Source organism: Lytechinus pictus, chromosome 14, assembly GCF_037042905.1.
Source record: "Lytechinus pictus isolate F3 Inbred chromosome 14, Lp3.0, whole genome shotgun sequence".
Taxonomy (NCBI): Eukaryota; Metazoa; Echinodermata; class Echinoidea; order Temnopleuroida; family Toxopneustidae; genus Lytechinus; species Lytechinus pictus.
Window position 1 is genome coordinate 16,755,950 of NC_087258.1, and position 15,706 is coordinate 16,771,655.

At 36.6% G+C, this 15,706-nt stretch overlaps 1 protein-coding gene across 20 annotated transcripts in view; it reads right to left on the reverse strand.

Annotated features, from left to right (window-relative positions):
- Window positions 1-15,706, reverse strand: part of LOC129276551 (chromodomain-helicase-DNA-binding protein Mi-2 homolog) — a 45,495-nt gene that overhangs the window by 25,805 nt on the left and 3,984 nt on the right. For 14 of the 20 annotated variants that reach the window (XM_064109599.1, XM_064109597.1, XM_064109603.1 and 11 more), the window contains 16 exons: window positions 15,026-15,458; window positions 12,472-12,569; window positions 10,790-10,981; window positions 9,765-9,908; window positions 8,038-8,217; window positions 7,163-7,390; window positions 6,340-6,519; window positions 5,603-5,848; window positions 4,979-5,115; window positions 4,478-4,589; window positions 3,823-4,014; window positions 3,148-3,284; window positions 2,530-2,731; window positions 1,772-1,893; window positions 938-1,111; window positions 352-493 (listed from right to left, as the gene is read on the reverse strand). In XM_064109599.1, the coding sequence (XP_063965669.1) occupies window positions 352-493; window positions 938-1,111; window positions 1,772-1,893; window positions 2,530-2,731; window positions 3,148-3,284; window positions 3,823-4,014; window positions 4,478-4,589; window positions 4,979-5,115; window positions 5,603-5,848; window positions 6,340-6,519; window positions 7,163-7,390; window positions 8,038-8,217; window positions 9,765-9,908; window positions 10,790-10,981; window positions 12,472-12,569; window positions 15,026-15,458 (2,919 nt within the window). The remainder of the gene's footprint in view (window positions 1-351; window positions 494-937; window positions 1,112-1,771; window positions 1,894-2,529; window positions 2,732-3,147; window positions 3,285-3,822; window positions 4,015-4,477; window positions 4,590-4,978; window positions 5,116-5,602; window positions 5,849-6,339; window positions 6,520-7,162; window positions 7,391-8,037; window positions 8,218-9,764; window positions 9,909-10,789; window positions 10,982-12,471; window positions 12,570-15,025; window positions 15,459-15,706) is intronic. The other 6 variants (XM_064109590.1, XM_054912927.2, XM_064109591.1 and 3 more) reach the window with 3 other exon arrangements.

Sequence of the window (15,706 nt, forward strand, 5' to 3'; positions counted from 1 at the left end):
AACATATAAACTACAATTTAAATATGTAGATAAACATTTATTTACATTCTTTCTGTACTTAATACCTTAATTTCTATGTGAAGTCAAAATTCGTTAATATGAAGGTACAAAGGTTGAATTGAATTGAAATCATTTCCGTGTCTTCATTAATAACATATACAAAACAAAACAAACATTTCACGAAAAAAAACTATACAAAAGAAAGGTTATTATGGAAATGTGGTGGGATCATAAAAAGTGTGAAAAAAAGAAAACTTGTTTGGATCACAGTGAATTTTGCAATTGACATTCATAGAGTCACGTCTTACTTCAAACTCCACACAATTGATTGCATTAACATTGGTTACTTACAGCAGCTGCAGTGGGGAAAAGATAGGGATGGTTGCAACATTTCTTGAGATCCATCATGATGTTGAGGAGGGACACACTGCCGCCCCCACTCTTTGCATTCAGGGCCGTGAAGTTGCGGGTCAGGATATATTTGTAGTACTTCCTGGAGGTCAAAACAAAAGTGAATGGCTAATTAACAATACATACAACAACAAATTCACCAAACTGAATATAAAAAAAAAAGAAAGGAAAAAAACCACCAAAGACATCACAATATGTCTAGTAGCTATATTTCTCTCAGTAGAAAGCTCTATTGCTCTAGCTCGCCAAGTATCTGAATATAATCAAAACAATGACTGGCACTACAATTACATATGGAATATTCACAAGCGCTTTCTGGAAAGTAGAAAATCTATTGTTAAATGCCCTTCATGGAAATGACATCTTTATCAAGGGTCGGTGAATCGAAACAGCAGTTTAGTCTGTTACTCTGGACAAACAACATTGTGATTTGACTTGCATTTTCAATACATTTACTGTGTTTTATGATTCATTCCGCATCACTACGAAAACTTACAAATGACAAAGAACAAGAATGATTACATACTTCTGTAGGGGACTCAGTTCCACACGGACGATGAACTCGCTCTTGGACGGCATACCCTTGAGGACGTCAGCCTTGAGACGTCGCAGCATGTGAGGTCCCAGGAGGTCGTGGAGCTTCTTGATCTGATCCTCCTTGGAGATGTCGGCAAACTCGGCCAAGAAATGCTGTAGGTTGCTGTGCAGGTCAAAGTTCAAAGTTAACTTCTCAATGTGTATTATGCAATAACCAGTGTCATTTGTGTAAGGCCAAAGTACAAAGTTTGAAGATAACTTCTCAATATGTAATACTTGATAACCAGGGGTTCACTTCACACAAATCAGTGACATGTTACAAGCTACTATCATTATTCATTGAAACAGTACCATTTGATTGGTGGATGCCAAATTTGACAGCAAATTCTGTTATAAATTAATTTCATGAAAACACCACCATGATTACCATTTGATAATCCATGTTACAAGCTACTATCATTATTCATTGAAACAGTACCATTTGATTGGTGGATGCCAAATTTGACAGCAAATTCTGTTATAAATGAGTTTCATGAAAACACCACCATGATTACCATTTGATAATACTGTCTGCCAGCACCTGTCAAGTCTGGAAAGGGACTACTATGAAATAGATGTGATGTACATCTACAGAGTTCATATCTTGCAAAGCTTAAAATCTTGGGAAAGATCCTGAAAGCTGAATTTCTAATATCCACGCTTAATCTAATGCTCAAAGAAGAAATGTTTATAATTCTTTACCATGTTATAGACAGAGAAATAAAAATTTCAAACATTCATGATTTTTAGGTTCCCTCTAATGTAGGAATTGATGTCGGCTTACTTAAATTCATCTGGACTCATGAAGTTCAATAAATGGAAGAGTTCCTCTAGGTTGTTCTGTAGTGGGGTTCCTGTCAACAGTAGCTTGAAGCGGATATTATAGCCGCTCAGAATCCTGAAGAACTGTAACATAAAGGATAAAGAGATTCCATTGGCACATTTTCTTTACAAATAGCAATAGTAATACTGCAGGATTGAAGGTTTGCGACTGCTATGATGAAAATAATTTTGATCCGCAAACTCCCTCATTCACTTCATCAATATTGAGATATACATGGAGGCAAAGGCCATTTGCCCCTTAAATGACTGAAATAGCCAACAATGTAAATCGCTCATAAGCGAAAATCAAATGTATGATTCATAGCCAAAAACAACATATAAAGTTTGTGAATATCAATATTGAAGTTCACATGCGATACCAGTGACATAAGGAATGTAATTGCATAGAAGAGTACAATGCAAACTCATGAAAACTCATTAATACAAAGTACGATTGATCGCTAAACGGACTGACCAATCAATATCAATGACACATGCACATATGGTTTAAAATACTGACCAGGGACCAAACAGTGCGGTTCTTTCATATTTGTAATTGATCGCAAACCTTTGTGTTACGGAGCCCAGGTTATGCAAAATTTCAAGTTAAATTTTTCCCAATTTGAACAAATTTCTGTGGTCCGAAAACTAATGAAATACAGAAGTCATAACTTCTAGTGATAAGGTGAAAACAAATTAAAATCATTAAAATGAACTTACCCTTGACTGGTTGTTTTTGAGCCTATGAGCTTCATCGACCACCAGGACATCCCAGTTGACCGACTGGAGGGTGGTCGCATCGATGCTGATCAGCTCGTAAGAGGTCAAGAGAACATGGAACTTGACCAAGGAACCTTGTCTCATCTTGTAGGCCTTCTTGCCTCCTTTCACTGCATCGTCTTCGAAGGAGAACTCGTTCTCTCTGGCAGAAGAAAACATTGACAAATCATTAAATATCTACAGGGGCACTGTCTTTCAGAAGATTAATAGGCTTATGTACTGGAGCACTAGTCTTGACATAATATATTTTAGAATATTAAAGGGGAATCTAACCCAAATAAAAAGTTGTTTTAGAGGAAAAAGACTCAGACATATTGTAGGTGAAAGTTTGAACAATATCGGACAGACAATAAGAAAGTTATGAATCGATAATACAAAGCACACAAGAAAAGTAATAAAACAGTTTGAATGTTTGGATGAGTGCCATAGTGCCAAGAACTGAATAATAGAAAAAATATGACTTCAGTTTAGACTTGAAAGTCTCTTACTTTTGCTCAAATAAGAAATGAATTTAAGGCAGAAGTCTCTGCACGATCAAACCGAGTAATCAAAGTTTACCTGATAACAGCTCTGCTGTCTTTGTCTCCAGTGTATGTGACGACATAGAAGTCAGGAGCCCAGAACTCAAACTCTCTCTCCCAATTGATGATGGTAGATAGAGGAGCACTGATCAAGAAGGGGCCTTTGGTGTGTCCCTGAGAGAAAAAAGGATATGAAAATGATTGTACATTCAGATATACACCATGATAATGTTACTCACAGTAGACTACTAGACTTTTTTTTAATCATGGTAAAAATAATTTGAGACCACAGAAAATGAATAATTTGCATTGATATACTTTGATCATTACAAAACTGTGAAGGAAGACTTATTGAGATTTATGTATCAAAATAAACTTAAATTGACACCTCAGAAAATTGCATGCATGAGTTCTTTGTTTACAATGCAATGTAAATTGCTTTGGATGACAATAATGAATCTAAATTTATGAATTAGTCTTACGACTTTTCAATCATTGAAATCAAACCAATTTAAAAGCATTTTTTCTTTATTTTAACTGTTCTCTCTTTCAATATCATTACCTTCTCCTTCTCCTCTTCCCAATATCCCCCCGCGGCAATGCAAGTTTACTCTCCAAATAAAGAGCACAGCATACGATCACCCATCCCATCTCTTTCAAAAGGCATGGTTTCCCCCTCCCCCCTTCAAAATATACAATCTTGGTTACCTACCTCCTTATAGAGGGAGTAGAGGAAAGCGATGGTCTGGATGGTTTTACCCAATCCCATTTCATCGGCAAGGATGGTAGAGATATCATGAGCCCAGGAGTATCTCAGCCAGTTGAGACCTTCCAGCTGGTAATCGTGAAGCTTGCCTCCACAGGCATCGATGTACTGGGGTTGTACCTCAAACTTCTTCCTCAACTGTGAAACAAAGCACAGAAGAATGCATGGGGGAGTGTTGCATTAAACCTAAAATCACTTGCCAGTCAAATGCAGGTATAGCAGAGCGGTCAACTTTAATTGACAAAAAAAATCTTGTTCTCTATTTCTTATTATCCTACTTTCAAGCCTAATATTCAAATTTTTCTAAAAATTTTGAAAAACATACAAAAAATCATCATTCTTAGTTTCAAGAATCCTATTTCTAGAAGAAAAGTCCTATTTAGTGCCACTTCCCCTTGAAAAAAATATTCCGCTAAATAGGATAAAATCCTACTAATTCGCAGCCCTGCTAAAGGTCAGTAATAAGTCTTTTACAAAATTGCAAATTCACAATTAATACTTTTTTTTTTATAAATATTGATTCTCTAAAGCCATTTGTGACACTCTAAATTTGTTAACTCAAGCATGAATAATATTTTGTACATAGAACAAGGGTACTTACATCTGTTGTTGGTTCCAATTTCTGGATAGCTCTTTGTTCTCTTTCCTTGCTTTTCTTGTTCTTGCTTTTGCTCCTCTTTTTGCTCTTCACTGGCTCACCAAACATCAAGGCTCTGGTTGAGGGACAACACAGACATTGTTAGTGCTTGCATTTCTTGTTTTCTTATTCAACATATAGATTTTCTTTGAAGATATATGCAGATAACCTTGTAAACAACATCCCAATACGTCATGCACTAAGAAGGTACATTTTTGGTTGAAAAGGCATGTTTAGCATTGCAATTTTGTTGGTGAAAACAGTAATTGAAAAGAGAGAAACAATATTTTGAAGGAAAAGAAACCATCAATTCAATATTGTTGAAAAAAATGGCTAGAACTTTGCACAAGCAATGCACATCAAGTTTGTATTGCTGTACAGAATAAACAAATGCATTGGACAAGTTAGAGAAAAAAATATATACAACATATATCCTTTCAGAGCAAAATGAAATGTGATACTTACTTGAGGTCCCAGAAGTACTGGATTTGCTTGTTACCCTCAGGGATCTTTCTTACAAACTCCTCATCTTCCCACGTAGAGTGGTCATAGGCCAAGATCTTCCACTTGATGAAGAAGCTTATATTGCCATAGCGGTCAGTCTAATAAGTGGAGAAAGAAAAATAAATATTAGTTTATGTCATGAATATCAAAATAGAATGCAAGGTTAAGGCATTTCACAAGGATTGATTAGAGCTGAGCTTTAGGGTTACAGCTAATGTGCAATTGTGAACGGTAATTTTCATGAAATAGATGTAAAGTGAAACCTGTCTATAGTGACTGCCCGAGGGAAACAAAAAATGTTTGAACAGGCAGGTGGCTGCTACAAACACGTGGCCGCAATACACATGTTTCCACTAACACCAGTTTGACTGTTTGTGAATAACACATCTTGGAAGATGTGACCTTCAAACCTTTTCAAAATGATTTCCCTCAAAATAAGGAGGCAGGGGGGGGGGGCATTTCTTACAGGAAATGTTTACTAAAATGATCAAGAAAAATAGGAAAAGCATATAAAAAAAGCTTGGAATGGTACAAATTTAAGACGATTCCAATGTCTGCAGATGAATGATGTCCACATTTGCTTACCTTGCTATTAATGATCCTATGTATCTGCATCCACTCAGGCTGCACACCGTATTGTACAAACTTTTCAATGGTGGCAAGAATTTCAGCCTCCACTTCATCTTCCTCTTCTTCCTCCTCTGTGTCTTCGCCCTTCTTCTCAGAGTCTGTCTCAGATTTGTCCTCTTTTTCTTCCTTCTCTCTATCCTCTCCCTCTTTGGTCTCTCCTTCCTTGGCTTTGGATTCTGCTTCTTTTTCCTTCTTCTCCTGCTGGTTTGGATGGATAGAAGGTAAGAATTGATAATTTAGAGGAGTCGTATACACTAATTTTTTTTAAAATGCAACGATTATTATCAAGATATGAACATGTTCTATTCGTCTGCTTCTTTCTTCAGTTGGATGGATAGATAGAAGGAATGAAGAATGGAAAGTCAAGGAGTCATATGTACTTATTAAAAATATGAACCTGTACTTATCATTTAGATCTCTTTTATTCTACATGATGGATAGATAAAATGTAACTCAGGAGTCATATGCACAAATGAAGTCTTGTGAAACCTGTATACAAAGATAACCTAAGGGACAGAACAGTGAAAAATGGTCTATATGTGCAGGTAGTCTTTATAATAACAATAATAGATACATTAATATGTAATGCTAATTTTTTTTTTAAATCTGCCTATCATAATGAAATTAATGAAAGGTCATTTGACCAAAATTGCCCATGTGGTAACTGTGAACTGGTCTATTGTGTAACTTACTTGCTCTTTCTCCTCCTCGACCTTGTGTTTATGTTCTTTATCTGATTCATGATCATGATGGATCTTGGCTTCTTTCCTCTTGGCCCTAGCAATGCTCTCTTCGTCATCGAACGTGGGCGGGTCCTCCATGTCATTCTTACGGATGAAATTCCTGTGCAGGATACTGTGGAAAACCTCCATCTGAAGAAAAATTGTAATAATGATAAAATTATTAAAAACAGAACATTCCTTCTACTAATAAAAATAATGCAAAAAAAAAGGAATACATATGATGAGCATTCCTTGAAAATAATGTAGCCCTTAGACCTCGCAAATACAAATAAACTGTGTTAGAAAAAACCCAAATGACAAATTTTGTTGACATAAATAGGTTAAGTTATTTCAGTGTCATAATGTTATTTCATTTCACTTCTACATAATTATAATTTGGCATGAAGCAAAAAAAAAATCACTACAGATGATACAAAGATACATAATACATAAATGATTTAAATAATGAGGGAGTGAATATATTATGAACGAAGGAATAAATGGATGAAGGTTGAATGAAATAATAAAGTACAATATATGATTGCATAAATGAAAAAATTAAAAGTAAATTAATGCAGGGAATAATTTTCCTGGTATCACATCACAATTTGCTCCACATTTTTGAAAGACTGCTATGCATGAAGACTTTTGTAAAGCATATTTTTACATAGGACTGTACATAACTTAATTGAGAGCTTTTTTTTAATGACCAAAAATGCTATTCAAATTTGTAAAGCAAAATTATTCCCTGAAATGGATGAATGAATAACATTTTAGTCCAAAGAGCACTGACCTGTAGTTCTGACACCCATTCACAATGCCAGAAAGACAAGCCATGGAACTTGCAGAAGAACTCCCTGATGGGCTTAGGTTTCTGCTCGCGGAGCTTCTTCAGGATTGGATCCTCCTCCTTGGGCTCGGCTCCTTCCTCCGGCTCCTCCTCCGGCTCCAGTGGAGGCATCTCCGGTGTGTTCCATCTCCAGGTCAGGATCTTCTGGACACGCCCTGAAGGCGGTTCACACTGCAAGACGGAACAATATTGTCATGTCAGTGGCTGATCTATGCAAACCTTGTACCACGTAAGGCGCCAAACAGTGTTAAATTGAAAATGATTACACAGCTTCATTTCTATTTCCTGTAATTAGCACTTATTCTAACTTGCATTTCAAAGTACACATCTATGCTGCAAATGTGTAATATTTTCAACACTACCAGTCTGTAAAGATTTGTGTAGTCAATCAGCAAAGGCAGATCAAAGATTCATATTATGTAGCATGGAGCGTATTTCCAGGAACTGTATTTTTACTGTGGGGTGCACATTTTTCAAAATAAAGTCTCCAAAGTTGCATTATGTTAAAGTGGAAAGTACTGCTAGGATTGTAGGGCACACCCATGACAAATACTTTGGGTGATTTCAAGTTCAGTGTTGACCTTTTGGTGTTGGTGTTAGGTCAATTTTTACATGAGTATAACACCAAACATAAAATGAAGATGGTCCCGAAAAGTCACTCACTAGGTGTTGAGATGTCAATAATGTGATCTGGATCAGTTTTACAAACTCTTAATAAGTTTTGGAGCTAGTGGAAGCCATCCAAATATCAACACCTAACACCAGGGCCAACACCGGACTTGAAATCACCCAGTATAAGTAATAATATTTTGACTCACAGCACATCTGGGGCAGACCCAGTCATCTTCAGGGACTCTGCGTAGGGGTGGGTTGAGGCAGAAGATATGGTAGGAGGACGGACACTGCTCACAGCACAGCAGCTCCCCACCGTCATGGCAAACGCGGCAGAATTCCATGTGTTCGTCTGTAGGTTCAGGCTCAGGGACGCCCTCTCCTTCCTGTAAAGTAAAGAACATGAATGATGTGGAAAGTATTATCAAACTGTTTGTATGGAATGAGTAATTGAGACTGATAATGTAGTGCAGTGTACTAGTTGTCTAGACATGAGTTTTATTCGTATGCCTTTTTTCTCATGTAAGTGCTTAGCAAATATGTTCTGAAGCAGTTCTGAATAAAATATGATCCAGCAAATAAGAGCAAAAATTTAATCTTTTCTAATCATTTGCATTTTTTTTTTAATCAAGAAAGCTTAAATACATGTCTGGTAATATTTTCTTGCTGAATATGGCAATGCCTCAGATATCTTCTGTGATCATCAGTGATTGCTTAGTTAAAAAAATACTTCATTTAATTCTTTCTATTGAAACAAAACCTTTCCTGAGTCATTTTACAATGAAGATAAGCTACATTTTTTTTTAAAGACAATTTTTCTTAACAAGTCTTTATTCAAAATTTGTTCGATGAAAATTGTGGTAATGTGATAAGTATTATTCTAAAGGTTTTTTTTTTATGTACATCAACATATCGAGGTTGGTTTTTAAAAATTTGTTTGTAAGGCGAAACACATTGGCCTTTTTAACTCCCTATTAAACTAGAAAAGCACAGAATAGGTTCAGTGCACAAAAATCTATTTTCTGAGCTTTTATAGTGCAAAAGGTACTGATTAGTTTGTTTTTTGTTGAGCCATGGACCTATTACAAATGGACAATCAACAAGAGAATTTTATAGCCACCAACTGTTTTCAGCTGTCAAAATTGCTGTCACAGTTAACTTTCTCCTTAAACTGTTTTTATGACCTTACCTGTGGCGAGTGTTTACGCAACACTCATGTGAAGCGACCATTGTCACCGCGAAATCAATAGCCCTCTTTCGACCAGAGATTATCATGTTCTAGCTCTGATCTATCTGTGCGCGAGGGAAAGCCCCTGATTTATGTCACCAACAATGCAATGCGCTCTTAACATCCAGTTTTCAGTGCATGATATTACGCTTTTGACATTGTGCAATTGTCATCTGATCATGAAAAAAAAATCCTGTGAGATTTTCCGCCCATATCTAAATCACCTTTGGAGCGAAGGTTAGTGCGACTTTTGACGTAAAGATTCTTCTAGAATGAGGGATTTTTTAACGTCTTTCTGCACATTTTTCCGACGATTTTTTGCTGCAATTTCGTTGTAGATATTCTGATCTGCACCATGATAACAAAGAACTCTATGAGTGGTTGTTTGCGATGTACGTAAAAAATATGCGAATTCAATGCTGTTTTCTAGTTTCTGCGATCATTTTGATTGCACTAGCATTCGCTGCTGTGTATACTGCTTTTGGAAGTGAACGAACAACATCGCAATGTGTGGGAGCAGTGCACAATTGATTTCTGCTGTCCGTCAGTGAGTGTGTTTTGCGATCGGCTTGATGAGCGTCAGCTGTTCGCGCTTTGTTGATGAAAGGTGATAGGATTAGCGGTGACCGTGTAAGATTCAAAGGAGAGGTTTGTTGAATGTCCATTTGTAATAGGTCCATTGTGCAGCATTCTCTCTGAACTTACGCAGTGTGGGCAGCTCCATTTGCCCTCTGGTGCAGTCTCCAGCTCTGGGTCTAAGCACACCAGATGGTATGCCTTGGGGCAGGTATCGCAGAGAATGATCTCACCTCCTTGTTGACACACTTCACAGTAATCCTGATGGTCGGTCTGTAGAATAGTATACAAATATATCAGGCTTTGAGAAAGTTTAGAGGAAATTATTCATCCCAGGTTGATCTATACCGGTAGTCCTTGTTGATCTGTAACCTAGGCCTGAACGAATGCTAACCAGTTCCTGTGTGGGCTGTGCGCGGCTTCTACTCTACTCCAGTTAATGAGAGGTCCTCTGCGCTGCAGTGCTGAAGTTTCACTCAAGATGTAAATTCCATCGCGCATGCTAACTTATAGACTCTGTAGTATCGGATCTCGACTCACCTTGTTGGGTATGTTTATTCACAATTTTATCATCCTGTGTGAAATTGGTGAATAATAAACTAGACCAAATTCCACATTGACTTTTCAGATATCGGTAAGTAATTTGAGAGCGCTAGCTAGCTACAGTAAGGTTGCATTTTTTTTTTGCAGATAAACAGTATGGATCCGGATCCAGTCAAGTCAGGGAGCATGCACAGTTCTTCCTTGAGAGATGGTATTGAGCGGAGCATGCGCAGTCCTCCTCATGAAAGTATATCAAAAACTATTCTGAGCTATTTGCAGATAAAATGTGTCTTTACTATTGAAATTATACTCTATCACATGCACATGATAAATAATACATTAGAGTAGATTTAAGTAATTGTTTGAATTCTAACAATTAAAGTTGGAAACGATTTATATCTAATTGAAGCACATGAAACTGAACAAATCTAAAGAGTTCTACCAATAACTTAGGATTGCAACCAATTCAATTGTAAACATTAAGGTTTTTTCAATTAGTAAGTCTTTATTACACAGTTTTTATTTAATCTTTATTCATTTTATACTTGTTTACTTTATGACCTTCCAGCCATGGTCTAACGCAATGTAAATAATCAAAATTTGAATTTTACCTCATAACCATCTTCATCGTCAGAACTTGTCGTCTTCTTCTTTTTCTTCTTCTTGGCCGGAGCCTTGGGCTTTGCTGTTGGTTTGGGGGCTCTGTTACGGGGTGCTGGGCGACTTTCGGGCTTCTTTGCGGTAGCTTCTTCTTCTTCCTCTGCTATGGAATGTTCACTCTCACTCAGACTATCACTGTCCTCCTGAATATAAAGATGATCAATATTAACCAATCTTTCTTAGAAGGGATAATCTGCATTCATGTTTGCATGGCGTCTACAATGATATCTTGTACAGCACTTGCAGGTTTTCATTTGATGTAACGCTATACATGTAGATCTCAAGAAGTTGTTCTTATTCATGAACCTCATACAATGTACAATGCACTTGCATGAGATATTTCTTTTCTACCATATGTAGACAAAATAAGTACCGGTAATAGAACTTTCTATTCACAGATAGGCATTGTTAGTTGACTTGATGAATAAATGTTTTCTTAAATTATCAGGCAGTTACTATCAGATTGTATTAAAATGCATGATCTTAACACATCTCATGTGATTTCAGTTTAAAATGGGTTTAGGCAAAATGCAAACAAAATCAATGTTTGCATAGAAACTTACATCTCCAGGGTCAAAATTCACAGGAAACTGAACTGAGAGTATTTACATGTACTCATATTTTCACTAATTCCTACCAATACAGTCCTTCACGTTTATAATTTCGTGGAGCTCAATAAATCGCTCTCCTTATTTTTTTGAGGAGCTCAATTGAGCTCCTCAGAATCGCTCTCCTTGAGGAGCTCAAATCAATTCAATACAATACAATTACAATACATGTATGATAAATTGTAGATTTTTCTTAACATCATATATGGAATAGCTGTGTAGCTATTAATTAATCTGTGGTGAAACTAGGCCTGGGTCAATACGTTTACAAAATATCGCGCTCCTGCTTAAAAAAAATATTTAAAAAATACTGTACAAAAAAATTGCTAAAATTTCACATTTTACATCTTTAAATCCATGAAATGGCTATCTATTTTCCATAATTCCTTGAAATTATTTTGTTTAGTTGAAAAATCAGAAAAATGAAGAATATTCACCTCTTTCCTGACTCTGATTTGAATTTACACTCGGTAAATATTGTAGTCCCACATGTAGACTTCCATGGTGTTGCCATGAAAATCTACATATGGAACTACAATATTTACTGAGTTTAAAATCAAATCAGAGTCGGGAAAGAGGTGCATATTCTTCATTTTTTTGGTAGTTTCCAACTAAATCAAAATAATATCAAGGAATTATGGAAAACAGATGCCTATTTCGTGAATATAAAGATGTAAAATGTGAAATTTCAGCAACATTTTGTGAAGGCTTTAAAAAAATTTTTTTTAGGAGGCGATTTTTTGTTCTCCTTATTTTTTTAGGAGCGCCGATGCGATCGCGCTCCTCAAAAATGAAGGTCTGCCAATACAAAGTTTGCAAAAGTTTGATTAACATACAAACTTTTAAAGTTAACATATACTAATAATCAGATTCAGAAGGAAATTATAAACAATAGATTAGAATCACAAAGTGAGATATCATTCAATGAAAATTATCAAGGCCTTTTAAACTTTCTATTATAATGATACATTCTGGTTGTTGTTTTTTCCTGGCAGTTTGTTCGTTAATAAAAATGAAGAACTTACAGAGGGAGTTTTCCTCTTCTTGCTTAATCCTCCAACCTTTATCTTGAGTGGTGCAACAGTTTTCTTCTTCTTGCCTTTGTCCTTACCCTTTCCTTTACCTGGTCAAAAAGATGTACAAAGCAAATGTACATGAATTATGTATGGCAGAAGTACCAAACTGCAGGTCTAACTCTCATGACTTTGAATATGAAATGAAATTATATAAATAAAAATAATAATATAGGATTTGTATAGCGCACGTATCCACCTTGCTAAATGCTCCTATATTACCCCGGCTAAGCTAGTCTACCGATTCCATGAGTACTTCCTGCTGATACCCATTTACCTCACCTGGGTTAAGTGCAGCACAATGTGGTTAAATTTCTTGCTGAAGGAAAACACGCCATGGCTTGGAATAGAACCCACGTCCTTCAGATTCAAAGACGAGAGTCTTAACCACTAGACCATGACACCCCCCTACATCAGCCTACACTCCACTTCAACCAGTTCAAAGTAAAGCTCGGAAATTAAGGTGGTTACACTGGTTAATTAATCTGCAAGAATATTACACAATATCGAATTATCACACCTTTGTATGGGCAGTTTTATGGAAAAAATACTGAATTAACATTTCAGGAATGTGAATTTGTACAACTCAATATATTTTTAATACCGTATTTTCCGAAATATAAACCACACCCTTTTCCGTCGGGGCAATGATCTAAAATGGGGGGTGCGGTTTATACACGAACAAAGAGAAATCAGACCTCAGAAACTTGACTGACTTGACAAAAATTTAGGATATATAATGAATGTGCGACATGTTTGAAATGTGGACTTGTGAAAAGAATGAAATAAAAGTAACTTTTACACCATCTCTGTCTTTCTCTTGTCATCATTTAATTAATGATTTGTTGTGGCTTTCGCGGGACGCGAGTAGCCGAACGGCCAATCCATGTTCGGTGAGCACTCCTCTGCAGCGCCCGCTGGCATGGCTGGCCGCAGCTAGCGGCGTACAGGGAGACTGAAGCATCGCGCAGTAGTAAGATTTTACCGTTTTGATTGACCGAGCTGTTAGTGTAATTGACAGCTAAAATCATACCTGTTATTGACCAGTAGGACATTAACTTTTGAAGTTGCCTACTATCGCTATTCCAAACCAAAAATAAGAAAAATCCAAGAAAAAACAGAAATCTTGCTCGCTGCCTGGATTTGTCACAAATTTCTACGCGTGCAGCTACATGTAGCATGCGAGCTATAGTGTTGGAGCACCATCTATTGCTTTTGTAGCAACGCATAACGTTGTCAAGTCAAGGAAGCAATGATTTTAGGCCACATCTGCAGTTGATATGTCAAAGATTTACATTTTCTTCCATGAATTGAATAGTGCATTTACGAAAATATGATTTTGTATTAAATTTTAGTGATTTTCAGATTTTCTAATTTGAAGTAAAATATTAATTTCATACTTGTATGAATATCATGGACTTGATCTCGATATAGAAATAATTAAGAGAACAATTGTATTATTATTATTGCTAGCGTAACAAAATTGTGAATTTCATCCACATTTATTTCTTTTTTCCGTCTCTTGTTCATCTCTTCTCTCGATCAACCAATGAGGGGAAAAATATGATGCTACAATTTGCATTTCAATCTTTCTAATTTTTTTAAAATATGAAAAAGCTTTTGTTTTTCAAGCATTCTTGCGAATTCTGGTTTCATGTCCTTTTCCTTTTAATTCATATCAGGAAGCAACGCCAGATCATCCACCCGCCCCCCCCCCCCTCCCTTATAGAAATCTCTCAAGAGAGCGATATAACGCAATGCGCATGTGCTTTGCATGCAATATGCTCGAAAAGAAAAATAAAGCTGATCGACGTGACTGACAGTTCATATCGGCAAACAATTTGTTTCTCCGAGTCCGTTCTCAAATTATTTGGTCATGTGAAATAAACACAATTCCTGTTCGTCGCCAACATGTGATAGGTCTGTTTTGTGAGTAATCATGCAAAATATGTACAATTAATATCGTCATGAATCCATACCTGAGATAAACAGGAGGAATCACCATGGACACGTACACTGTATGATGAGCTCAGGGCAGCTGCCCGTACATTCAGCACCAAGCACAGGCATTGCATGAGCGAGATCATTGCGTCAAAATTGTCGAAGTAAAACACTTGCAACGCAAAAAATAATCACTTTTTCTAATATTTTATTGCTTCAGTATCACAGAGAAAACATGACAATATTGCTTCAAATATATAGAATATGACACAGATTTCACTATTTCTGAAGGACATTGATTACCTAATTTTTTTTTTCGAGAGTAAAAAATTAGGGGTGCGGCTTATACACGGCCACGGTTTATATTCCGGAAAGTACGGTAAACATAGTTTATACAGGACGATAGTGCAACAAACACAAGAAAATTTCTTTCTCACTCAGTGAAATAATGAAAGAATTTGACAAAGCCCACAACATCACAAGCAAATTCACTGCAATTGAAATTTGAGTAACAATCACAATGCTAGACATGAAATAGAATTTGAAGATAACATTTTCCCCTTACCTTTACCTCCCTTCTTTTCTTTCACTTCTTCCTCCTTCTCCTCTTCCTGAACCTTCACATCTATTTCCAAGCTCTCTCTCTTTGAATCCTCTTCTTCTTCTTCTTCAGCCTCTGCTTCCTTCGCTGGAGTTGGAGGTTTGAAGTCAATGACGGGCGGGGCCACTGCTTTCTTCTTCTTGGGGTTGTTGGCAGCGAATTCTTTCCAGAGAGCTGCCAAGAGGTTGACCAGCTTCTGTGAGTGAAGTTTTGGGGCCCGGTCCAAAACCAGAGGACGGATGTTATCAGTGTAGAGTTTGTAGTTGATGAGTTCATCGTAGTCGGATTCGGTGTACTCCATTTCAAACTCCTCGATGCCGTACTTCCGCATCAAGTCCATCGATGTCTCGGTTTGTGGCTTCGGAGGAGGGATCAGGTTCAATTGGAAATCCATTGGCTGAAAATAAAAGAATGAAATACATGTATGAAAGCAAGGAGATCATTTCATGCTACTGAAATATCATTGCATAACAATATTAAACATGTAACTACCCAACGTTAATGATGATTTCTTTAACATCAGTTTTCCAAGTGTCACTATTTGCTACTATGTAGGCCTACATTCAACATTTAATTTCACATGCATTGGATCATGAAAGAACATGCATAACATAAATCTTCATTATTCATCACAAACGAAAGTGA